Source organism: Tachysurus vachellii, chromosome 1, assembly GCF_030014155.1.
Source record: "Tachysurus vachellii isolate PV-2020 chromosome 1, HZAU_Pvac_v1, whole genome shotgun sequence".
In the NCBI taxonomy this organism is placed as follows: Eukaryota; Metazoa; Chordata; class Actinopteri; order Siluriformes; family Bagridae; genus Tachysurus; species Tachysurus vachellii.
In genome coordinates, this window is record NC_083460.1 from 20,513,068 (window position 1) to 20,540,234 (window position 27,167).

The 27,167-nt window shown below is 39.5% G+C and overlaps 2 protein-coding genes across 3 annotated transcripts; both read right to left on the reverse strand.

Annotated features, from left to right (window-relative positions):
• Window positions 1-281: 281 nt before the first annotated feature.
• Window positions 282-3,241, reverse strand: LOC132852144 (uncharacterized). Its single transcript, XM_060879239.1, has 9 exons — window positions 2,973-3,241; window positions 2,434-2,627; window positions 2,210-2,313; window positions 1,922-1,964; window positions 1,309-1,824; window positions 1,072-1,159; window positions 724-857; window positions 517-567; window positions 282-406 (listed from the first exon to the last, which is right to left on the reverse strand). The coding sequence occupies exons 1-9, from the start codon at window positions 3,136-3,138 to the stop codon at window positions 326-328; spliced, it is 1,377 nt and encodes a 458-aa protein (XP_060735222.1). The 5' UTR covers window positions 3,139-3,241; the 3' UTR covers window positions 282-325.
• A 5,472-nt stretch (window positions 3,242-8,713) lies between these two features.
• LOC132841654 (uncharacterized) lies at window positions 8,714-12,093 on the reverse strand. 2 transcript variants are annotated; one of them, XR_009647950.1, is made up of 5 exons: window positions 11,545-12,093; window positions 10,636-11,352; window positions 10,029-10,249; window positions 9,425-9,569; window positions 8,714-8,922 (listed from the first exon to the last, which is right to left on the reverse strand). XR_009647950.1 is itself a non-coding variant. In XM_060864076.1 (5 exons), exons 1-4 carry the CDS (start codon window positions 11,729-11,731, stop codon window positions 10,170-10,172), a joined length of 654 nt encoding a protein of 217 aa, XP_060720059.1. In that variant the 5' UTR covers window positions 11,732-12,093; the 3' UTR covers window positions 9,132-9,569; window positions 10,029-10,169. The 2 variants fall into 2 exon arrangements, 1 of the variants encoding a protein (XP_060720059.1); XM_060864076.1 differs by lacking the exon at window positions 8,714-8,922 and having other exon boundaries at window positions 9,132-9,569; window positions 10,636-10,907; window positions 11,238-11,352.
• Window positions 12,094-27,167: the final 15,074 nt, after the last annotated feature.

Below are 27,167 nucleotides of genomic sequence, written 5' to 3' on the forward strand. Positions count from 1 at the left end.
GGCTTTAACCGAGTGAGACGCGGGAAGCTGAGGCGGGGGAAACAGAGCACACGTGGTTGTTGGGGATCTTTGTTTCGGCGGCGGCGACTCGGATGCTCGTATCTCAAAAATTTGCTCGTATCTCAAGCCAAAAATATGGTCGAATCACAGCTCGTATCTCAAAAAATTCGTATGTCAAAGCACTCGTATCTTGAGGTATCACTGTATTACAGTAGATAATTAAATTATGAGATTTGAACACTTTTGGCTCGTAAATAAATAAACAGAATTTTATTTTTTTAATTATTTTTTATTCAAATGGTAGAAGATTTACAATAATTATTTATTAGATATTTCTCTTATTCTTATTATTTTTCTTCTTCCTGTTTCTGCTGGTCTTGTGTCTGTACATCATCTTCAGGGTTTCCTGAAAAAGAAATGCAGAAGTCAGAAATGACTTTTGAGTGGTTTTTAAATCCCTGTGTAACCCTGTGAGTCAATATCAGCACATGTCCAATTATGATTAAAGATTCTCACCGGCTTGTGACCAGCTTCTCGTGCCTTCAGTAGGGAGTCCATTTCATGTACCTACAAAAACACACACACAGAAGTGAAAAACGAGGGATAAATGGGTGGGGATTGGTCTTTAAATGGCCAAAGCTAATTCATCATGTCAAAGATATTTACACATCAGATATGTGTGTGTGAGTGTGAGTGTGTGTGTGTATGTGTGTGTGTGCTCACCTTGGCACGCAGGAGCTCAGGAACACTAATCATATTCATGATTTCGAAGTTGTTCTCTCCCTGTATTAGCATCCATGTGATCTTACTGGCCAGAGAGGGGTGGATTTTCTTGACCAGAGGAAGCATGTAGTCATCTGCAGAGAGAAAGAGAGAGAGAAAGTGTGTGAGGTGTGTGAGAGAGAATAGAAATGGCCATCCAATCATGTAAAATGTGTGTTAATATTGAGTAACCAAAGCAAAAGGAGTTGAAGGCAGAAAAACATGGATTAAAATGCTGAGCTGCTGATCAGGAGTGTATACGAGACAGAGGTATGTGTGTTTGTGTGTATGTGTGTGTATGAAACTCACAGGCCTTCTGAATCTGATCGTCTAGTGCCGCAGACTCCAGCATATAGATGGTCAAGCGTTTCCCACTTGGTGTAGATGTGGGTGCATCCTGGGGACATAAATTATTATTAGTAGTAGTAGTAGTAGCAGTAGTAGTAAAAATCACACATTTAGATATTGTAAATGTTATAATCTATCATACATTATATTATAATATTAAGCATGCAGAATATTATTGTGTGTGTGTTTTATCCTTACTTTTGTGCTGTCGTCCAGCTGCACATCATCCACATTAGCCACAGATGTAGACGACTCCACATCTGCAGCTGTGGCTTTAGCAGTGTCTGACAGTGCAGCTGGAGCTTCAGCTGGGGCTCTTTCAATAGCTGGAGCTTTTATAAAGTCTGGGACAGAGTCCACAGAAGGAGCTGTCTCAAAGATTGGGACGATGTCCTCAAGGGGAGCTGTCTCAATGCCTGGGACGGTGTCCACAAGGGAAGCTTTCTCAAAAACTGGGATGGAGTCCTCAGAAGGAGCTGTCTCAAAGCCTGGGACGGTGTCCTCAAGGGGAGCCGTCACAAAGTCAGTGACTGCTTGGACAGGGTCCTCAGAAGGAGCTGTTGTGATGGCTGGGTCGGCTTGGACGGTGTCCACAGAGGCAGCTGTCGTGAAGGCTGGGACAGCTTGGACAGGGTCCACAGAGGGAGCAACAGCTACGGTGTTCTTGTTGCAGGGAGGCAGCACAGGTTGCTGGAGTTTCTGTAGTGTATTGTTCTGAACAACTTTCCGAACACCGTGCGCAAAAAATCGTCATCGATGGTGCAGTCGAGGTTTTTGATGAAGAGGTTATTGGTTTGGTGTTGGGGCGAGCCTCAGGTTTGCGCTCATCACGGTCCTTAAAATACTGAATGGTGCTGTAAGAGAACAGAGCTACTGCTCTTAGAGTGTTTATCTGAACCCTGCTCTTAGATGTTGTGTCTTCACCAGCAGAATTACAGCCTGATGTTGACTGAAATACCCTCATTAGACCAAACAGAACCTCTGTTTCAATAAACAAGGAGTTCAATAAATGTCAAATGTAATTAGTTAAAGCACAATGTAAAAAACCCTGACATTTGAACTTTGGCTGTAAAAACATACTAATTTACACGTGACTTACACGTATTGGTCGTTCAGCAGCATCCCGTTGAGCCGATTGATGGCCGACGCAGCTGCCTCCTGTGACTCAAATTGGACATAGCCAAATCCCTTTGATTCCACAACCTTCAGGAGAAACACAGCATATCAACACATAGTGTACAATCAATCTGAGCTAGTACACACACGTTAATCATGATACACAGATATTCAGCTATTTAGATCAGAACAGATCAAAGTCTGTACCTTGCACGACACGATCTTCCCAAACACTGAGAAGGTGTCAAACAGGTCAACGCTCTGAATGGACTTGTCCAAGTTCTTTATGATGATGTTGCTCCTGTTGGTCCAGTTCAGCATCCGTTCAAAGCGAGACCACATCACACGCATGGGTCTCTCCAGAAGAAGTTCAAAGTCAAACATTTCCAGTGCTCGCTCGGCTGAGGGAACCAAAAGAAGTCATTCATTTCAGTTTAAACAATCAATATAATATGTGTCTATTTATAATAGGTATATACACAGTCAGTTTCAGAATTATTGGCACTCTTAGTAAACATTAGTATGAAAAATGTATTGTAGCATTTTTAGTCTAAGACAAACAAATATTTTTTTTTTTTTTACTTTTTTTTTACTTTTTGTACTGTTTAAAGCACCATACATGAGTGTATTTATGTAATACAGCAGTTAAAGACTAAATAAATGCCCCTGTAGCCTTAAGACAACTAGAAAGTGCAGAAACGGTGTAGAGAACAGCGTTGTCGTGTCTTCGGTCTTGTTTGTATTACCGTCGTATTTATAGCAGAAGTTGACATAGGCATAGCCGAGTGAGTAGCCGCTCTTCCTGTTCCTGCTGATGTGGACAGATTTAATGGGTCCTGCAGGTCTGAATCTTTTAAGAATCATCAGTTCTGTCACTTCAGGGTGCAGATCTCCAACATACAGTGCAGTCATTGGTGAAATCTGCTACTGTAAATTACTGTCAAATGTTTAAACGTTACTAAAGTGCTGCTAAAATGCTGCTAATGAATCAAACATGCTGCTAATTGCTGCTAATTGTTGTAAAATCGCTTCTAATCGCTGTTCACTGTGTTGCTCTGTTTCTGTCGATGGTCTGATGGTCTGAACTTATAGAACATTACGTCATCTTGGAACTCTGTTCAAATTTTAAAAACAAACAGCGGAAAGTTTTAATGTCCAGATATATTACAGATCTAATAGCTTATCATTAAACACTATTAAACATCTCTTTCTGTCTTTTCTTTCTTTCTTTCTTTCTTTCTTTCTTTCTTTCTTTATTATTATTATTATTATTATTGTTATTGTTATTGTTATTATTATTATCATTATCATTATTTATCACAGAGTCCGTCCTGTGTCCCTTCCTCATTCAGTGATGTTGCCAATGATACAAGAAGACATTTTACGCCGGTTTGCGCTTCACTTCCCAGAGCGCGACACTGACGTCTGCAGCGTGTGGCGCACGCGCCTGTCTATGTGTGTGTGTGTGTGTGTGTGTGTGTGTGTGTGTGTGTGTACAAAGAGGTGAACATGGGCAACACACTAGCTAAACACACCATCATGAAGCGTGGCCCAATAGCAAAGTGTTGTACAAATGGGTGTTAAAGGGGCGTTCAAATGGATGCACATGGACTTTTAACAACCATAATCCCCATAAGTCAGCCTTCCCCTATTTTTCCAGTTGAAACACATAAGCACGATACATGCACCTTGCTTACTAGGCCAGCTGTAAAGTTATTACTGTGAAGTTATCCTTATTGTTCAAAGGCTTCCTAATATATTGTGTAACCACAGACAGGGGCAGTATACTGTATAAGTTCCCTTTCGGAGCAGCTTCCACCAAGCTCTCCACCCTACTCCACATCACCTACTAAACCACCAACAGGTTCTGCTTTTAGATATGCTCTAGCACTCCTGGTTAGATCTTTATAATTCAAAGCTTAAACGACATGCCTTCATCACCTCTGGCTTGCTCATTAGGGATAGGGATAGATATATAGTATTTTAAATTAATATTTTTTAATTAATTTTAAACTTTAATTGTATGTATTTATTTATTTTTATTAAATTTTTTTCTTCTTCATATTATATATTTATTTCTTAGTTCCTACTTATACTTTCAGACAATGGGAATTGTTAAAAGCGCTATACAAATAAACTGAATTTGAATTTGAATCTAATTACCAAGTGAGCAGACAGTCGATCGGCTCTTTAATCGCTCTCACAGTACTTTGATGTTACATACAAATCAGTGTTGACTGTGCCACCTCAAGATGAACACACCTAATGTCTGTTAGGGTGGCTGGGTGGGGGAAGAATAATGTGTAACACAAGCATTTTCTTGTACCACGGACTGTCATTGTAAAAAGCCCAAATATGTTTTTGCAGAGATCAATGCCCTGATGACGAAGGTCAACCAACAAGAAGCTGAGAAGGCACTGACAAAATGGTTCACTGGGGCAAGAGACAGAGGACAGAGGGCATCAAGAGTGCACCAAAGGATGTCTGTTTAAGGTTTTCTGAAAAGTTCTAAGTGTTGTTTTTAAGTTCTAAGGAGTTGTTTCTTCTTACTGTTGTAGTTCTTATATTTTGTTTTTACTTCAAGTTGCTAACTTGATTTTAATCTAACTTTAAATGTAATTTTTAAACAACAAGGGGGGATTACTTCACATGTGCACTAGACAAACTGAGGAGACCATCAGGAACCGTGTGAAGGTAGCAGCGTCGTTATATAGTGACTAGTCACCTAAAATAGCCCCCGCCTCAGAAGGGAAAATACAAGATGGCCCGGGAGTGATGTCATGAACCAGGACGTGTGGGAAGAAGTGCTGACAAATATGGCTTTGAGATACTGTAAGAAGAATAAAACACCTCAGGATGTGCTGATACTATATGATAAACTATGTTTATTAGTATGTCCGCTTCACGTCAGGCTATCACACCTCTCCACTGTTAATTGTTCATAACAAACCTGTAAACGCTTTGGCAATAACATGTAGTGCAGGTGTACTTCTAATTTACTGTTTACCCTCTTGACTGAAATAGCATTGTACCTTACATCACATCCCTATACTAGTACAAATTCAATCTTTGTGCATTCTACTCACTAAGCTGGACAGTTGAAAGCATCTATAACTGTGTTTTATGATTTATTATACACACTGATATTAGATCAGAAACATCACTAATGTGAACTACACCTTTTAACTAGATTTACATCAAGGCCTGCTGTCTGTTACACCTTGCATGTCCTACGGTATCTTAAATGATGTCCGTTCAGAGTACTTTGTAAAGACTGACCAGTGTCTGTAAGTTAAACCTCTATGGCACTGTTTAAAGCTTCATACATGTTCTACACCACCATCAGCCTATAAATAATTCTTAGGCAAAACTGTGAATATTTAATATTCTACTGCATTGATTCTTGTTTCAGATTTTTTGTTAAATATTAGAATGTTGTTCATAACTTATTTCCAAACTTTACCACATGAGTATAGAAGCTACAAAAAAAGAAATTACTTTATTGAATAAATCATTTAGTACATTTCATGCATCAGGGCTCACATTTCTGTGCATTGTTTCATACACACACCTTTAAGATATAGTTAGAATTTATTGCTAATCAAATTTGCATTAAAATATTACCTGTCCCACTAAATTTCTATTTAAATCTAAAATAGTTATGACTAGACTGATGTACAAATGTTAAAATTTATACAAATATCACATTGCATTTAATATAATAAACGCCTCTGCAAGAGCTATTGGTATTGTCATGTTTCATGTCTTTTTTAAAGAAATGGTTTAGAGAAATACAAGAGATGGCTTTGATAATTAACTGTCTTCATCATAAGTCGACATCGGTAAGCAGAGTGAAGAAAGCAGCAGCCTGAATAAGGAGAACATGCGCACACACACACACACAATTAGCACAGGGGCTGTTAATGATAGGGGATCATCTAATCTGACGTAACTGTATAATAATACTTTCTGTATAACCTGACCTCCATTTCATCTTCCACATTTAAAACAGTGTCCAGCTTCATGTGACTCTTCCTGGGATCTGGAGCATCAGCTGATTGCCACTTTGGATCCTGGACAGTGTGCAGGATTTGGCTAAATGAGTAGTCCTGGACAATAAGTGGTAAAATTCTGTGTTACAGCACACATAAAGGTTTTACCTTTACATTCCTACCAAACCTTAGTGTAGCTACACAGGCTAAAATACTTGCAGTGACAATTCCTTTTGTTGGGAGCAGGGCATGTTTGAATCCAAGGAGCCTGGGATACAGCAATGATTCTCTGCAACAAAACGAACAAAAACAATCACGTTACCAACATCTCAATAATACAGTATTCTGGAACAATATTACAATACAATGCAGCTCCTAGTGTCCATCTTCTGGACTTCTGGCAAGGTGAAATATCAGTCGTCGTCGTCCCCCCGCCTAATGTACTTAGATTTCATACCTCCTACATCCTCCCCAGGAATAGGACATAGGTGTGAATGTGTGTGATGGGCTGGCATCTTAATCAGTTTGTTCTGCACATCTACTTACCGACCACAGCAGAGTTCTCTGGTGAATTCAGCATCGGATGATTGGAAGGACTCGATTGCTTGGACACTTCTGGCCCGGCGGCAAGCTTGGCCCTGTTGGAAGGCGTGAGTCGCTTTAGGTTGACCAGAAGCTCTGGGTTCGCCCGTTTGAAGTTCGGGTTGTAAAAGTGCTGTATGAAGCTGACTTTCGTCAACGAGATCTTATAGTCCGGGCACACTTTTCTGAAGCCGTACAGGTTTAGCTGGCGAACAAAACTGATGAAATTTGTCGTTCTGAAGTACTTGTTTATCTTCTTGTTGGCTGTAGATAGCACTTCAGCTTTGAAGGCCTCCGGACAGATCAGTATTCCTTCCCCATTATCATCCCAGCAGATTGAACAGATCTGAGGATCAGTCACCAAATGCCACAAGTTGGTGGGAAAGTTTCTGTGATTGATCCGGACTTCCATCCCAGCTAAATGATTTGTAACCAGCAGATAGGAGCTCAGTGTTATTGAACTATAGATGTTTATCCATCTAGACAATTGCTAACTAGATTGTGACAGTTGATTTCTAGCGCTAACTAGTTAGCAGGGCGGCTATCAAACACATTCATCCATCTTCATTAACAAATGATTTGTTAAATAAATAGATAGATAGATAGATAGATAGATAGATAGATAGATAGATAGATAGATAGATAGATAGATAGATAGAACGCAGTATAATTGCCATCAACACACTAGCAACAGCTCTCCTGAGCTTTCTGGCCTCCTGAGTGTAAAATAAATAAAAACACAAAAGAAACACGATGGGATTATTTCTGATATCTGACTATATCATATACAAACACCTGATATCTCAGCTCCTTCTGTAGAAACCTCGTTTCCGCTCATGATCACAAGTTTAAACAGAAACTCTTAAGCACTCGGCGCTCCTCGGGACTTTACATTCAAATGAAAAAAGCGGAGGCGCCGAATTTCTAGAACGTTCTGACGACATTGAAACATATTGAATGTGCGCGCGCTTGGATCTGGCCATAAGAGTGAAACAAGAGACTGCAACAATAACAAAGTGAATGAATTCGTGCTGTGTAGTAAATTGTAGGTCAACAGAGTAAAGACGCTATTTGACAAGATTTTGTTTTAAATTCGTTTTCATTTATTGTGCTTAAATACACAAGTAGTTTCAAATGGAACTGCCCAAGTAATATTTACTTAGTGTTTTGTCATCTAATGAACTAATGCAAAAAATGTCAATCGCAAGTAAAACCTCCACGAAGCCAGGCAATCATTGCGCATGCGCTCTTGGTCCCGAAGTGGCGGACAGACGCAGAGGAAAGCAACGGGAAATCTTCTCCAAGAATAAAGTGATCTTTACAGATAACTTATGAAATATTTGCTTATTGGTCAATTTAGTTTTTAATCTGTCCGCAGTGGTTAAAGAGTTAACGCGTTAACTGTTAATATAATGTTAGTTTAGAGACAAAACCCGGATAGCAAACTGATTCCGGAACGGATCTGCCGCGGAGGATCACAAGCTGCGGAACGGATCCGCGACACGGTCCGGAACGGAGTCCACTTGCACAACGCAACGAATCCGGAACCGATAAGGATTGCGGATCCAGACCAGATCCGATCTGAACCCGTTTATTAGTGGGTCATTTGGTCTGCAAAACTTTCAGATCCCTCATTCAAAACTAGTATTCTGCCCAAAACTATCCACAGAAATATATTAAATCTAATGGTGGACCAACATTAGATAGACTGGATTGCTCTATAAGCTTGAATCTATCAATGTGTCTTTATTAATATTAATAAAACATGAAATCATTCAAAACTTGAAAACCAAATTTTTAGCCAGTAACAATAAAACTTTATAAAAAAAAATAGGTAATTACAGACTATAAATGTAGCCTATTTACTTTTTTTAAAATATAGTTTTATTCATGAATACATTGAATAGGCATTACAGAAAAAATTAACTTCAACCATAAATTGTACCAAGAACATAGTTTCACTAAATGAAAAAGAACATAAAATACTCTTGGGTCAGGATGCTGACAGTGGGACGGCCCCTTGAGCTTCCCATATCTGCTGCCAGGTTGAACCACCGTATTACATGCTTCGTAATTTCCTCATCGGTGGCAGTGCGGGAGACATGGTTCTTTCTCACAGCATCTGTAATACACAAGCAGATTTTCATTAAATGTCATGAAATTACATTGGCACTACCAGGTTGTTTTTTTTAAAGGATAGACATAACCACTGCATTTACAACAAAAGTGTACAATCTGACATTTATAGGTAACTTTTGGCACTCTAGCGGTTAATAAACAAAACTGTATGCGTCTTGCACATAGAACATTGTAGACTGAGCTACTTCTCTTTGTTTATTTCTATGGCGAGTCATGCAGGTTAAGGATACTCCGCAGCAGTTGGCCTCCAACGCTGTCTAAAATAGTCGGAATATATAATTAGAAGTGTTTATAGGTGTATTGTAGGTAATTCAGGGCAAGACAAAAACACACTTTGGACGATGGATTCATGTACTTGTTCCTTACATAAATGTTTTAAATTTTAAACAAAAAAGTTACATAATGTACCTAGTGTAAGGGATAAGTTTGACTTTTTTTTTTAGCTTATATTTTTTAGCCAGACAATATTTATTACATTCACTTACACAAGAGTACTTCTTGGACTCTTGGATTTTTTCCCATTCAATTGCAATTGATCGTCCTCTCAAGATCGTCATGGAACATGCCGGAAAGCAGGTTCCATGTGACACGTTTGGTGTCATGGCCCCCAATAGTTGCCAGGGAGGAAATCTAAAATGTAACAAAAATCTGTTATTTATTATAGGCATAACAATATGACTTTCTGATTGGCTGGCAGACCCTTCAAAAGATTTATAAAATGGCTGATAACATTTTTTTTACTTAAAACGTTACAAATAATGAACTATATAACAGCATGTGTTTTTTTCACACCCCAACATACACTGTAAACAAAAGGATCATAATTTTAAAGTGCCCCTATTATGGCTTTTGAATATTCCCTCTCATGCAGTGTGTAACATACATAGCTGTTTGTGAATGTAAACGTTCTGCAAAGTTGTAAATCCATTCTAAATAAAGTTATTGTCTCCTAAAAGAATGAATAGACTCTGAACAAAATTAGGAAATATTAAAATAGCATAATAGGGGCACTTTAACAGTAAAACACTGTGAAAATGCTAGAATGTAATGTAAACTTACACCTTAAGGATATTGGGAAAAGCAACTCACCACACTAAACTTTGTTTGATTATTTGCTAGATTTTTTAGCCAATCCTCAAAATTCTCCACTTCTTCCATTGATGTTAATGGAAACTCAACTGCATCGCCAGGCATTTCCATGTCTTGGCCTGCTGGGTTCAACTTGCTCGTCTAATAATTTACTTTAGACATGATTTGCTCTTGTTGATGTTTTATTATTTCCAGCAAGCTCATTATGTGGACTTCTGCAGCTGTAAAAAAAAGAAAGAAAAATGTTTGTAATATATAAGTAAATTTCATTCTGCATTGGTCAACTCATTAAGGCAAAATTCACTTTGTGAAGATGGAAATATATAATCACATATAAACATTGAGCAGCGAACAAACAGAAGCTCAACTAAATGTTTGATTAAGTGATTATCATTTTAACCATTATACAGAATGGCAAAATAAAACTTTCATTGAATAAAACTAGATTAAAATGCCCATACATTTAGTTGACAAAAAAAAGAACTAAACAAAAACAGGACAAGGTTGACAAAATATGATAAAATCTAAAAAGTAAATAGAATACATACAAAAATAGCTGACAGTATAAACACTATTTGAGTCTTATATCCAATGAGGTATTGCTCACCAGAGCAGGCTATACTGTCTGATCGACATCTTCCCCACCGCCAGGTAGGTCTGTAGACCCTGCTTGCAGAAGGGGTTTGCTCCTCTGCTGGTGTCTGTGAACAGTGAGGACGGGAAATGGGTGGAGGTGGAGCAGATGTGCCGCTACTTAGGGTAAAAGGTGGTGGTGAGATAAAAGAAGCTGGTGGTTGTATTAAGAGTTTGCCTGGTCCCCTGGCTCTCTTTTTAGGAGCACCTTCCTCTTCACTGTCATTAGAGTCTCCCAAGAAATGACTATAAAATGGTTTGGAAAAAAAACAACATTGAGCAGTAAACATCTTACCTTGATCTGCAGACGCTCTTATTAATAATTACATAAACATTTTCACTGGCCTAAGAACGTAAGTTGTTAATCAGTGTAATTGGTTGAAAATGGTTTCTCTGAGAAACCAGGAAACACACTGACCATTGAAACTCCATTTCAGCTGGCTTCACCTGTGTGGTGGTTGTCGGGTTTATCATATAACACTAAATTATGTTTTTGAGCAAATATAGAGTTAATGTAGAAAATGTTAACGGTAAAAGTTTATGTAAAATATAAAAGGAAAATATATGTATACTAACATTGGCTTTGGCCTTCTTTTTGGCCAAATCTCCTTCACTTCCTCTTCAGACTGTAGAACTGATGCGTTACACATCAGAGATTTCTTCAACAGTTGTCGTGCCTCAAAGTAGTCATCTAAAAATTAAATAGCCTGCATGTTAAACTTCAATAGACCTTCAAATTCACTGAGTACAAATAACAGAACTATAGACAACAGAACAATATGAGAATGATTAAAATTGATTTTTTCCCAAAAACATAAGGGCAAAATACTTTGATAGTTGCTTACAATAGCCATTGTGATTTAAAAAATAATAAATAGCATACCACATGATTTAATAACTCTGGCATCATATGTTTTCCAGTCAGGTCCGGGTTCCTCAGAATTTTTCACTACCCTGTTCACTCTTTCATCATTTTTGTAGTTTGGCCAATAGACAACTCCATCGCTGCACCACTTTTGTGGCACTACTGCTACAGTTTTGCTGACCAGAAACTCAATTAAATGGAACATTCTTAACCGAGAAGGAAAGAAACAAACAGCAGCAGAGAAATTTAACTTCCTTTTTCAAGAATTTCTGAAACAATTGTTATTAGTCAAATACATTCTATAGCCATCATTATTAATCAGTTATTGCTGTGGCGCATGCGTGTGTTGTGAATTAGGTGGAAAGTTTTCGTGAGACGTGTGTATATAAATATGAATAGTGTACGCAAGTGTTTATTATTGAATGAGACTTTCAGTGAAATGTGAGATTTGCCGATCATGCTGTTTATACTTTCAGAACAGTGTTAAATGCTGTAATGTGAACCTGTGTCAGTATTTGACTAAATAGCTGGCTAAATCAAATTTGAAACAGTATTTAATCTTACTTTACTCAGATGTCCAGAAAATATGAAACTCCAAAGACTGGTGGCACTTGAACGAACTGTAAGCTGCAACATACACACACACACACACACACACACACACTATCATGATTTAATATAATACATGGGTGGTAGAACTGTCAAAATGTAAACAAAAATGGCCTAAAAATAAGAGAAATTCAGTGAAAACAGTAGGTAACGTTCGGCCATTAACATGATCATTTCTCACCTGACATTTTACTCGAAGCGGGAGAAAATCTGCACTCAGGGTTTAATAAAAATCTGGACAGCTAACGTTAATTAAATCATATCACCTCCCATGGAGAAAGAATTCATTGTAATAGCTTTTTACTCAAAGTTATTAATAATTACCAAATACATTTTGACTCAAATCTACGCTAATGACAATTTGCTAGCTTGGTTCCACAATCATTTCAGAAATAAAAACATTAGTATGTTGAACGTTATGAACAGTAATGTTACAGGCTAAGTAACGTTAACTGTAGAAATAAAGCAGATTTTAGTTATTCTTACCGTGTTCCATCCTCGCCGACCTGCAGATTTCCAGGTATGGAGAATGATTCAGTGATGGCGACAGAATGATTCACAGGTGGAGAATGATTCAGTGATGGCGACAGAATGATTCACAGGTGGAGAATGATTCAGTGATGGCGACAGAATGTGTGGTGTCTTCTGCTTATGCACTTGCACTGTTATACTTCAGTAAAACAATAGGGGCAGTATGGGGAATGAAGGGTTGAGAATGTGAAGAAGAAGAAGAGAAGTGAGTGGGGTATGAAGATGAAGAGTGTTGCACATGTTACGTGAACGAGTGAAGTAAAGCGTTGTTCCGCTGACCTTGATTGCTTCTTTTACTAATACAACACAATACCACAAATTGGCGACGAGGATGGGATCGTCAGCACCATTTCCAAACCTTTTCTTGCCTGTTCCGGGAGAACCTGCAATCCCTTTCAAAACGTGGGAGCGGATGTTTCAGAATTACTTACTAGTCATTGATGTGGAAGGACAGGAATGGTCGGAGGTCAGGAAACGAGCTCTTTTATTGCACTGCTTGGGCACCGAAGGTCAAAGAATCTTTTATACATTGCCGGACACGGGGGATACAATGGCCGCTGCTATTACTGCTTTGCACACTCATTTCACGCCCAAAGTAAACGTGGTCATGGAACGACACACATTCCGGAAACGAGCACAACAAGTCGGCGAATCGATAACTCAATACGTTGCTGCACTGAGAGAACTGTCGTCTACTTGTGAGTTTACAAATGCTGATGATATGATTCGGGATCAGCTAGTGGAAAATGTAAGCAATCCGCGAATCCGTGAGAGACTTTTGCTACAGGATAAGTTAACACTGACAGATGCTATTACAATTGCTCAGCAAATTGAAACCGCTGGAGAAAATGCAAAAGTAATGTCGAGTACTCAGAACTTTCCGGTGCAGACCGTACGAGTCCAGGGAAATACTAGACGCCGTACAGGAGGATTCAAAAACAAATCGCCTCCTCAGCGACCATCTGCCTCTTTTACAGCTGCTTCAAAGGTGACTTCAGCTACACGCTGTTGCTTTCGCTGCGGCTCGGACCAACATCTAGCCAACGCGGTGGAATGCCCGGCAGCCAAGGTAACATGCAAAAATTGTAAGAAAAAAGGTCATTTTGCACGGGTCTGTAGGACTACGCAAACGCATTCAGTACATGAAGTCGCGATGCCTGAGTATACAATGCTGTTAATTCGAGACACAAACGTGAATACTAAACTACAGTGTACAGTGGAAGTGCAAACGGGTGCAATTTTGCGATCTGTTACATTGACTGTAGATACTGGTGCTTCAGTTTCCGTACTGCCTAAAGTCATTTATGAGGATTATTTCGGAAAAGTACCCTTACACCCACCTGCAGCGCGATTGGTTACGTACTCGCGTACTCCAATTGATGTGCTAGGTTGCATGCGCGCAACTGTGAAAAAAGACTGCAATACATGCGCTGTGGATTTCTACATAGTAGAAAAAGGAACCGCGTTGATGGGAATGGATCTCATAACTGCACTACAATTATGCATTATAGGGGATAAGATTCTTTCTGTGCCTGTCACAACTGCAAATGCCGCCTCTTCGGAGTCAGTACTTCATTTATCTGCGCATGCTGAAAGGCCCTCAGTTGGATGTGTCACGGGATTCATGCACAAAGTGAAAATTTCAGATGCTGTCACTCCAGTTCGACAAAAGTTAAGACGACTGCCTTTTTCAGTGAGAACAGCTGTATCTGTGGAAATTGAGAGGCTCCTTTCTGCCGGTGTAATAGAACGCATTGATGCATCACCATGGGTTTCACCAATAGTGGTGACAATGAAGAAGACAGGTGGTATAAGAATGTGCGTGGATTTGAGAGAACCGAATAAAGCGGTGATAGTAGACTCTTACCCCTTGCCTCATATGGAGGAATTACTGACTGCTTTGGCAGGGTCCACAGTCTTTTCCACAATTGATCTGGAGAGTGCGTACCACAAGTACCTTTGCATCCAGAGAGTCGTGATCTAACAGCTTTCATTACACATGATGGACTGTTTAGGTTTTGTAGAGTACCATATGGCCTGGCTTCTGCACCCTCAGTGTTTCAAAAAATGATGGAGTGCATACTTAAAGGCATACCAAATGTGCAGAACTATCTTGATGATGTCATTTGTTTTGGACGCACTGAATCTGAACATGATGCTGTGCTTAACACAGTGCTGAAAAGATTGCATGCGGCTGGATTACGACTAAACGCACAAAAGTGTAAAATTAAACAAAGGGCCTTGCGCTTCTTGGGACATTTAGTGACTGCACAAGGTGTTCAGCCTGACACAGAACACTTACAAGCCATAGTACAGGCTCCAGCTCCTACAGACGCAACTACCTTGCGTTCATTTTTGGGCATGCTCTCTTGGTACAGTAAGTTTATACCCAACTACGCTACCGTAGTCGAGCCGTTACGTGCATGTCTTCGCCAGGAAGGTTCTTTTCAGTGGAACAGTGAGATGGAAAATTGTTTTGCTGCAGTGAAGAAAATGTTGGTTGCAAGTCCAGCATTAGCCCTTTACAACCCTTCCTTACCGTCTGTTATATCGACCGATGCTTCGGATTATGGTCTGGGAGCTGTGTTCACACAAATACACCCTGATAACACTGAACACACAGTTGCTTTCGCTTCAAGAACTTTAACTCCAACTGAAAGGAAGTACTCCACAGTGGAAAAGGAAGCGTTAGCTTGCATATGGGCAGTTGAAAAGTGGAGAACATATCTGTGGGGGCACAGATTTACGCTTCGCACGGATCACCAAGCTCTAACTACCTTGCTTTGTACAAAGGGCGCTGACAGAGCCGGAATGCGAATAGCAAGATGGGCTGCACGTCTCTTGTGCTTCAACTATGATGTTGTTTATCGTGCAGGTCCCTTGAACAATACAGCGGACTGTCTATCAAGACTACCCTTGCCAGCCGATACGGCTTTGGATGCAGATCCTGAGCCTGAACTTGTTGCGCTACTTTCAACGTCACAGACTGCTGTTACTGCTGCTGAGTTTAAAGCTGCTTCACAAGCTTGCCCTGAACTTTCTGCTTTGCGAGCCCAGATTAACAAAGGCTGGCCTACTTCAGCAAAACCACTGAGTCCAACATTGCTGCCATACTTCAAATTGCGTCAGGAATTGTGTGCCATGGACGAATTGGTGCTTAGAGGTTCACGTTTCTTGGTGCCAGTGGCTCTACGCAGAACACTGGTCACTTTAGCGCATGAGAACCATCAAGGAATAGTTCGGACGAAACAACGCTTGCGAGAGTTGTATTGGTTCCCAGGCATGGACCTTATGGTTCAGACACAAATTGCTACTTGCGCACTGTGCCAAGAGTCGGACAGAACTGCAAAGACTTCTGCTTCTCCATTACAGCCAGTAACTTTCCCTGCAGCTCCTTGGTTGAAAGTGGGCTTAGACATAGCTGGACCGTTTGAGACCGCTGCATATGACTGCAGGTATGCTATTACACTTACTGACTACTACTCTAAATGGCCGGAAGTTGCATTTACACCGTCAGTTACAGCGTCGGCTGTAGTCGGATTTCTGAACTCTGTTTTCAGCAGACACGGCAACCCAGAGTGTCTGGTGACGGATAACGGTCCTCAGCTGATTTCTTCAGTCCTCTGTGACTTTCTGAAAGAACGAAATATTGTCCACATCAGAACGGCTGTTTATCATCCTGCTGCTAACGGAGCGGTGGAGAGATTCAACAGAGTGCTTAAAGACTGGGTGCAACTGATCATACTGCAAAAACAACAGTGGAAACAATCAGTCTTGGACTTTTTGCAAACGTACCGTTCTACTCCACATGCAACGACTGGTGTTTCACCGTTCGAACTGTTATACGGTAGGCGAATGAGAACTAAACTTACTGTATTCACGCCGTCTTCCAGTAATGTCCTGGACAAGGTTGTCAGAGAGCGAGTGTTAACTCGACAGGAGCAAATGAAACGGTACTTCGATGCCAAACATGGGGCACGGAAGCCTACTTTTCGAGTGGGGGATAGAGTGCGTGTACGCAAACCAACACACGTCCCCAAAGGACACACAAAGTTCACAAAACCTGTGGAAATAACCAAATGTGTAGGTCCTTGTACATTCAAGTTGTCGGACGGACGGACGTGGCACTCATCTCAGTTATCCTTGTTCCCTGAGATACCGAAACAGCCGTCAGAACAGTTGGCTGGGGAAGTCCCTGTTACAAAGACAGATACTGGACAAAATACAGAAAGACGTTCCGCTAGGCAACGTAAACCACCTACCTGGTTAAAGGACTACGAAAGTAAATAAGAGAGTGGTTACTAAATCTGGTGTATCGAATGTAATTGATGCAGGTACAATAGTTCAGTTTCTTTAAGGAACAGTTATTCTAATGTATTAATGCTTAAAGGTGTATATGCAATGGTGGGTGAACATTTCCTTATGTTAAGTTACCTCAGGATGTATTGTTACGTAATGGGGGAATGTGGTGTCTTCTGCTTATGCACTTGCACTGTTATACTTCAGTAAAACAATAGGGGCAGTATGGGGAATGAAGGGTTGAGAATGTGAAGAAGAAGAAGAGAAGTGAGTGGGGTATGAAGATGAAGAGTGTTGCACATGTTACGTGAACGAGTGAAGTAAAGCGTTGTTCCGCTGACCTTGATTGCTTCTTTTACTAATACAACACAATACCACAGAATGATTCACAGGTATTGAAAAAATAGATAAGATTTGCTGCATATTAATCAAGTTAAACAGAGATTATAGTCCCCATTGGACCTGTACAATATTCTAATATTGAAACAATATTCTAACCCTGTCAGGTAGATGACTCCCAACATTTATTGTTCATACGGACATGAATGCAGTTGTTCCAAAATGAATTAACTGCTCAAATTTCTAATCAACATTTATTATTATTTATTCAAATTTGTTCAAAAAAATCTATTTCTGAGATTAACATTTCTAACATGTTCCATTCAAGGTCCTGCAAGGTAAGTGCAGTAGTGCAGTATTACACAGATTTCTATAGATATACATATATATGTACACATATACAACCACACACACACACACACACACACACACACACACACACACACACACAAACACAAACATATACAACCACACACACACATACACAACCACACACACACACACACACACATATATATATATATATATATATATATATATATATATATATATATATATATATATATATATATATATAAATAAACCACACACATACACACACACACACTCACACACATAGTGCAGTATTACACAGATGTCTATAGATATACATACATATGTACACATATACAACCACATACTGTACACACACAAATACAACCACACACACACACACACACATATATATATATATATATATATATATATATATATATATGTATATATATATATATATATATATATATATATATACACACACATAGTGCAGTATTACACAGATTTCTATATATACATACATATGTGCAGATATACAACCACACACATATACAACCACACAAAGCACGTAAAGATAGCTTCACCAATCATGTAATAAAGATCATTGTACTGGACAGCACTGCAGGAGAGGAAGACGCCATAATTGCTGATGTCATTATCGTCTTTGAGGAAACTGAGGTGCTGTTGGGATGTAAGAATCTCACAAATGTGTTCCTTCTGCTCATGGGCTTCATTTACTCCCTGAACTTAAGCTAAGCTAAGAAACACATTTGAAGTCTTTCAGAAAATCTTTCTTGGGCTGCATGCTATAAAATTGCATTGCATTATTTCATTTAGTAATAATTTTATTATACAAAAAATGACCTGAAGCAAAATCTGGCTGTGGCCTCAGTTTTTGATTCTGTAGTCTTTGCCAGATCTGTTATCAAAATCATTATAACTGAAATGCTGTTATTCTTTATTTTTGTGTGCAGGTGTAGAGTGGTGTATTAATAAATTAAATGCAGATTAGTTTACAGTTGTCGCTGCATAATTTGACTGCTTTCAAGTCAGGTCAAGTCAAGTCAAGAAGCTTTTATTGTCATTTCATCCATATATAGCTGTTGAAATATATAGTGACCCTGTTCAGACTGCAGGTAAAAGTGGCCCAAATCTGATTTTTTTTGGGGTCAAGTGACCAGGTCAGACTTCTTCAGGAGTAGTGTGAACACTCAAATCTTGCCCAGATCTGATTTTTTCAAATCAGATTTAGACCACTTCCATACTGTATGTGTTCCTGAATCAGACCCAAATATGATTTTTTCCAATGTGGCCGCAGTGTGAACAACCAAGGTGGATTTGATGCGACTTTTACGTCAATCTACATCGACATTCGTCACAATTATGCGCCGGTGAGTACGCACACAAACGTGACTACGCCTACAAAATGGAGAACAGTGAAGGAGCAAGTCAGCGGAGGGAGAGTGAGGTGTTAGACCTAATTTGTATATGGGGAGATACTTCAATTCAGGCAAAACTAGAAGGATCATACCGTAACCGCTACATGTTTGAAAAGATATCAAACAAAATGGAAGAACGAGGACAAGGAGAACATGCTCTCTTTCTCTTATTCTTCTCGTCCTCAGCACCTGCTCATTAATGTTACGGCTGCCATTACACAAACATTTTGAAAGAAAAGCCCAAATGCTTACTTCCTCCATAACCTCGCCAACTTTTTAGCGCAACAGCATGCTGCGTGTGACGTCATTGTTATTGTTTGTTTGCGCATGCGGGTCAGTTCGAAACAGCAAACAGTTCACACTGGTATCTGATATAGGCCACATTTTAAAAGGTATTGTGAACAGCCAAACAAAAAATTCAGATCTGAGCAAAATATCCGAACTGAGCATTAAAACTTGCAGTATGAACGGGGTCAGTGAAATGTTTCTCCAGGATCAGGGTGCTACATAAAACAAAGGCAGGGATAGGACGTTAGTAAGTCGTCTTAGCCACATAAAGTGCAACTGTGCAACCTGGTGCAAACAGTGCAAGACAAGACGGACAAGACAAAGACAGTGCAGTACAATACAAACAAGACAGACAAGACAGTGCAGGACAAGACAATACACAAAATACAAAAAAGACAGTACACAAAAAACAGTAAACAAAAAACCGACCAGTGTCAGTACTGTATGTAAATACTGTAAGTTCAGACAATATTGCGTGCAGTAATACTAGAATGAACACAGTTTCTTAGCAGCATGTCCCTGAGATAGTGTATAAGATTGTGCAAAAACAGCGACAACTGAAATATTGTACAGTATGAGCAAAATGACTGAAGTGTTAGACAGTGCAAAAAAGTGTGCAAAACAGCATGTAAACAGTTTGTAAACAGTAAGCATGTAAACGGTTTGATGAATGTAAGCATGTAAACAGTTTGATGAATGTAAGCAGCATGTAAACAAGTTGATAGATGTATATTAGAAGTGTGTGTATGTGGTGTAGGTCTGTGCACCATACAGATGATGTGCGTGTGTATGTTGTGCTCAGTACAGTTCAGTTCAGTTATTAAGGATTCTGATGGCTTGTGAGAATAAACTGTTACACAGTCTGGTCGTTATGGCCCGAATGCTTCGGTACCTTTTTCCAGACGGCAGGAGAGTGAAGAGTGTGTGTGAGGGGTGAGTGGGGTCATCCACAATGCTGTTAGTTTTGCGGATGCAGCGTGTGGTGTAAGTGTCCATGATAGAGGGAAGAGAGACTCCAATGATCTTCTCAGCTGTCCTCACTATCCGCTGCAGGGTATTGCGATCCGAGATGGTGCAGTTCCCAAACCAGACAGTGATGCAGCTGCTCAGAATGCTCTCAATGGTCCCTCTGTAGAACATGGTCAGGATGGGGTGAGGGAGATGTGCCTTTCTCAGCCTTCGCAGGAAGTAGAGACGCTGCTGGGCTTTCTTGGTGATGGAGCTGGTGTTGAGTGACCAGGTGAAGTTCTCCGCTAGATGAACACCAAGAAATTTGGTGCTCTTGACGATCTGTACAGATGATCCGTCGATGTTCAGCAGAGAGTGGTCGCTCTGTTCTCTCCTGAAGTCAACAACCATCTCTTTAGTTTTATCAACATTCAGAGACAGGTTGTTGGTTCTACACCAGGTAGTTAGCTGTTGCACCTCCTCTCTGTATGCTGACTCGTCGTTCTTGCTGATGAGACCCACCACAGTCGTGTCATCAGCGAACTTGACAATATGGTTTGATCTGTGCATTGCTGCACAGTCATGAGTCAGCAGAGTGAACAGCAGTGGACTGAGCACACAGCCTTGAGGAGCTCCAGTGTTCAGTGTGGTAGTGTTGGAGATGCTGTTCCCGATCCGGACTGACTGAGGTCTCCCAGTCAGAAAGTCCAGGATCCAGGTGCAGAGGGAGGTGTTTAGTCCCAGCATGCTGAGATTCCCAATCAGGTGCTGAAGGATGATTGTGTTGAATGCTGAACTGAAGTCTATGAACAGCATTCATACATAAGTGTCTTTATTGTCCAGATGGGTGAGGGCTAAATGGAGGGCTGTGGCAATGGCATTGTCTGTGGAGTGGTTTGGACCATACACGAACTATAGGGGGTCCAGTGAGGGTGGTAACTGGGTCTTGATGTGCCTCATGACGAGCTTCTCGAAGCACTTCATAACTATGGGTGTGAGTGCGACGGGACGATAGTCATTGGAATTAGCATAACAGAGATGTGGTCTGAGTAGCCGAGGTGGGGGCGGGGCTCCGCACTGTACGCACCGGGAATGTTTGTGTAAACAAGATCCAGCATGTTTTCACCTCTCGTAGCAAAGTCCACATGTTGATGGAATCTAGAGAGCACTGACTTGACTGCATGGTTGAAATCTCTGGCTATGATAAACAGTCCGTCAGGGTGAACATTCTGAAGATCACTAATAGCTCCGAATATCTCAATTAGCGCCTCTTTCTAACTGTTCCCACATGATCAAATTCAGAAGATTGAACAGCAATCAGGGTTATAATAATGTTTGCTAAAACATGAATTTGAATTTGAAGATCAATTTTTGGTTTTAACAAGAGGATTTACACCAATTGTAGGATACATATAATTCAATGGAGTGGAAGTGCACGTTGTGTGCTGTCTACACAGACACCCGGGCACAGTTATTGAGGCACAACCATTTGAAGCATAGTGATTTTTCACGAGTTAGCCCTTTGCCATGTCTCTATGACTCTTGCATTCGTACATTTCAGTCCTTTAATGCACTGAAAATTAATTTGTCACGGATTCACAAAGACACATGTAAAACTCTTGAAAGTGAAGGAGGAAAATCAGGATGTGCAGTTTTTACCTGTCCCTTGTGTGACTTCAGACAGCCCTTCTCAGAATTGACCATGTTCTAACATTTAAAGAGACACTTAAAAATTAAATTGTAACATGCCCATTTAAATATTGTACCTACTGCACAAATATGTATTCATAATTTAATGCTCACAAAAGTAGAAAGCATGCAGGCAGTTTAGACTTTTGTTATAATAATGTATCAACAGAACATGACAATATCCATTTCAATTTACAGCATTTAGCAGACGCCCTTATCCAGAGAGACTTACATTTTATCTCTTTTTTTTATACAACTGAGCAATTGAGGGTCAGAGGCCCAGCAGTGGCAGCTTGGTGGACGTAGGAATTGAACTCACAACCATCCGATTGGTGGACCAACAGCTTAACCACTAGGCTACCACGTCCCATATCCCAGAGACAAGCACTGTTGACGTTAATGTTGATGATCCTATTCCTTGTTGGGATGCGGACACTTCAGCTTCTGTTCCTGAGGCTGAAAATAATGACACCAGACAGTTAAGAGACCAGTTACACAACACTTGTAAACTGTTCTTCATGTTTCTGACATGACTTGTCAGGAAATAGTTGATCACCTGTTAGAGATATTTTCCTTGTCACAACCTCTTATCAAAGATACTATAAAAGAGCTACTACAAAAGCATCGTGTCTCTTCTACTGAAGCTAACCTGAATGATTTGCTGGATGCTGTTAAAGACACAAACACCGCCACAAATACATGTGAGGACTTGACATTGAATAAACAAAGTAAAAACATTTCAAAACAATTTTTCCTGTGGTAATGCCAGTGCAGTATGTGTTAAAGCCTGGTTGCACAGTTTTTTTTATGTCCTGATGCTCCAGTTGATCCAGGAAATGTTCAGACATACTGACCCTCGACAGAATAAAGGAAACAAAGGCCTCACAAAAAAGCCATTACATGAGCCAAGAAGATGGAACGTATTTCCAGGAGAATACTTTGTCATCTTCAAAACTGTCACTGCCATTGATTTTATACATTGATGATCTTGAAAATTCTAATCCACTTGGTACTTCACGTAAGATCTACAAACTGTGTTCAGTCTATGGGGTGTTTGCTGATCTTCCATCTAAATACCAATCTGCGCTGCATGTAAGGTACCTGATCTTCGGAGCTGTGGCTATCAAAGAGCGCTTCTTTCAGAGCAGGATATATTTATTCTGCAAAGCCACACGAGAACATATTCAGTCTTTTGCTGTTGGAGATGTTGAATTTAGTTTAAGGACAAAAGCCAGTCATGATCATGATCTGCAGGATGTTATACAAGGGGATGGTCAAAGTCAGTTTGGTGTCCAAGGAGTGTCTTGAGAGATAGTTTGCAGTATTTTCACACAATCGCTGGTTTCCCGCCTGATGTCCTATATGATCTTTTTGAAGGTATTGTTCCAGTGGAGTTTGCCTTGTGTATTCATGGGCATAAATTTCATGTAACAGTAGGGGGGACAATAAATATAACATTTCTCATGAGCAATTTTTGAAGGGGGACACAAATAATACAGTCTAATTGTACTTATAAGATATGTCCCCACAGTGAAAAACTTTGCTTTTATCATTATTATTGTAGCATGGAGACTGCGTCATTATGGTTGTTTTCAAAGTTTTTCTCAGGTTCAATGACAAAGCAGATTTTTCTTCAAAACTATTTATTGCATTGTTTGTGTTGTTTAAAGTTAAGCCATCAACATACAATAAAATATAAACATGACTGTTATTGTGAAAAATATATATAAAATTAGTAATGTTTTGTAACAAAATCAATTATTAAATGATCAATTTACAGTAACTGCTCTATGTATAAAAACAACAAAACGGCTTTGGCATGTTAGTTGCAGTGCACTATGCAACAAGCTATTGTAAACAAGCTAACGTTAACTAGATGAGTAATATTTTAATCGCTATTATAGCAGATTCATGGAAAATTACATCGGTAATCAGCATTTTTGCTGCAAGTAATTTATGAATGAGTCAGCATCAACTGCATTAAAGAGAATCGCTTTATTTAAAGTGAATAAAATACCCTACTTAATGGAGTTCAACATTAATTGAGCCGCAGCCACAGACCTGACCTAATCATCTCCCCTAAATACACACATGGGTCGTAACCCCCCTTTGCAGGAAAGAAGACCATTGGTGGCAATGGTCACGGAATTTCACATTATTGAGACTAGTCCCACTGATGATTGGTAATATGGTTCCTGAGGAAGATGGTGCTTGGAATGTTTTGATGGATTTGAAGGAGGTTGTGGAGTTGGTGCTGTCTCCGACATTTTATGATGTACAGTCACGACATACAGCATCTCTTTGAACGATTCTACCAGAATGATCTTTCCAATGTGGCTGACCATCGTGCGGAACTGGATTCACGTGGGGAAACTTGTAAATATATGTTTTGCAATCTCCCTTTAGAGTTTATATAAATAACTACAAGTATAACGTATGAGGAACATGTTTCATTGTACGATTGTTTTGTTTTTTTACCGCTAATGTGCAAAGCTCATTTTTGCACGCCACTAACGCCATTGAATTAATTAATTTACAAACCCGATTCAAAAAAAGTTGGGACACTGTAAAAATTGTGAATAAAAACAGAATCCAATGATGTGGAAGTTTAAAATTTAAATATTTTATTCAGAATACAACATAGATGACATATCAAATGTTTAAACTGAGAAAATGTATCATTTTAAGGGAAAAATAAGTTGATTTTAAATTTCATGGCATCAACACATCTCAAAAAAGTTGGGACAAGGCCATGTTTACCACTGTGTTGCATCCCCTCTTCTTTTTATAACAGTCTGCAAACGTCTGGGGACTGAGGAGACAAGTTGCTCAAGTTTAGGAATAGGAATGTTGTCCTATTCTTGTCTAATACAGGCTTCTAGTTGCTCAACTGTCTTAGGTCTTCTTTGTTGCATCTTCCTCATTATGATGCACCAAATGTTTTCTATGGGTGAAAGATCTGGACGGCAGGCTGGCCATTTCAGTACCAAGATCCTTCTTCTACGTAGCCATGATGTTGTAATTGATGCAGTATGTGGTCTGGCATTGTCATGTTGGGAAATGCAAGGGCTTCCCTGAAAGAGACGACGTCTGTATGGGAGCATATGTTGTTCTAAAACTTGGATATACCTTTCAGCATTGATGGTGCCTTTCCAGATGTGTTAGCTGTTATCATGTTTACATATGGCTTCTTTTTTGATCTATAGAGTTTTAGCCGGCAATGGCTAATGGCACGGTGGATTGTGTTCACCGACAATGTTTTCTGAAAGTATTCCTGAGCCCATGTTGTGATTTCCATTACAGTAGCATTCCTGTATGTGATGCAGTGCCGTCTAAGGGCCCGAAGATCACGGGCATCCAGTATGGTTTTCCGGCCTTGACCCTTACGCACAGAGATTGTTCCAGATTCTCTGAATCTTTGGATGATATTATGCACTGTAGATGATGATAACTTCAAACTCTGCAATTTTTCTCTGAGAAACTCCTTTTTGATATTGCTCCACTATTTTTCGCCGCAGCATTGGGGGAATTGGTGATCCTCTGCCCATCTTGACTGCTGAGAGAAACTGCCACTCTGAGAGGCTCTTTTTATACCCAATCATGTTGCCAATTGACCTAATAAGTTACACATTGGTCCTCCAGCTGTTCCTTATATGTACATTTTAACTTTTCCGGCCTCTTATTGCTACCTGTCCCAACTTTTTTGGAATGTGTAGCTTTCATGAAATCCAAAATGAGCCAATATTTGGCATTACAATTCAAAATGTCTCACTTTCAACATTTGAAATGTTATCTATATTCTATTGTGAATAAAATATAAGTTTATGAGATTTGTAAATTATTGCATTCCTTTTTCATTCACAATTTGTACAGTGTCCCAACTTTTTTGGAACCGGGTTTGTACATTTAGTAGTGTAGTTATGTTAATGTTAATGATATATTAGCTAACTGTTTTTAAATGTTTATTTGTTGGTTTTGTTAAGCGCCCTTTTTCGGTAAATGTGCATTTATGCTTCCATGCAACTATTAATAAACTTACGGTTATCTGTAACTTTTATCCACGGTTAAGTTTAGGCTAATGACAAAGTTAGCAAGATGTTGGAAATGAAGTTGTGAAACTAGGGAACTGAATGAAACAGCCTTTACATATTTTCTTGCCTTGTATGCTGAAGTGGATGTAAAGTCTCCTCAAGATTAAAAATTTCTAATATGAACTTGGAATTTATTCTTTTTTTTGTTAACTTCAGATTATTTTTAGCAGCTTAACAAATAACCCTGCATAGATTACCTTACCCTCAGCCATATTCTCAGTTCCCTTTCACCTATACACTTATACATGGCAGGTCTCTGTTTGTTTGACTTGAGTGAACTGGAGTTGTGTCCTTCCAATGTAGCAGCTTTTACTTCATTCTGTTCCTTCTGATGTCCTTTTGTTTTAATAAAACATTCTCTGTCTATGTAAATATGAATCTAAATGTGTCTGATTTTACAAGGTGTAATATATTAGACTTTCTCCATATCCTATTAACAAATAAAGGGCTTCATTTTACTCACATGTAGGTTTAGCTTAATATGAGACATGTAGTATTGTTTGTGTTACCATATGCCCCCTCAAGCAGAGCCCTTATCTTGAAATTTTCATCTGTTTCACTCAGTATTTCAGAGTTTTCAAGCTGTTCTGCACTTAGATGTAGTTTTGGATGTAGGTTTAACGTAAAATTGGATGTGCAGTATTGTTTGGTACTGAACATACTCTTTCTTCTCATATTTCACTAAGCAGAGCAGAGAAAAACAATTTTTATCTGTTTCACTCAGTATTTCATCATTTTCAAGACTTTTTCTTAAGTACTGGTACTTTGCCATATTTACAGCAAAGACTATACACTGTAAAAAATAAGAAGTTGAGTCAACTTAAAAAATGTTGTATATTTGCTGCAAAGCAGATTGCGTGAGTGAATGAGTGTGTGTATGTGTGTGCCCTGCGACGGGTTGGCACTCTGTCCAGGGTGTATCCTGCCTTGATGCCTGATGACGTCTGAGATAGGCACAGGCTCCCCGTGACCCGAGGATAGTTCGGATAAGTGGTAGAAAATTAATGAATGAATGCTGCAAAGCAATTTTGGGTTTACTCAACTTCCATGGTTAAAGTTATGCCAAATCATTGTAGAAAGTGGATTGAAACTG

Bases quoted from the DNA above. Each gene is read 5' to 3' on its own strand.
- LOC132852144 (XM_060879239.1), bottom strand. From the start codon at position 3,138: ATGACTGCACTGTATGTTGGAGATCTGCACCCTGAAGTGACAGAACTG. The intron at 1,965-2,209 runs GTAAGTCACGTG...GTTCTCTTACAG, and splicing joins CTGCTGAACGACCAATACGT to CACCATTCAGTATTTTAAGG. The intron at 858-1,071 runs GTGAGTTTCATA...TTCTCTCTGCAG, and splicing joins CGATCAGATTCAGAAGGCCT to ATGACTACATGCTTCCTCTG.
- LOC132841654 (XM_060864076.1), bottom strand. From the start codon at position 11,731: ATGTTCCATTTAATTGAGTTTCTGGTCAGCAAAACTGTAGCAGTAGTG. The intron at 11,353-11,544 runs GTATGCTATTTA...TTTAATTTTTAG, and splicing joins CAGAGTTATTAAATCATGTG to ATGACTACTTTGAGGCACGA. The intron at 10,250-10,635 runs GTGAGCAATACC...TTTTTTTTACAG, and splicing joins AGACAGTATAGCCTGCTCTG to CTGCAGAAGTCCACATAATG.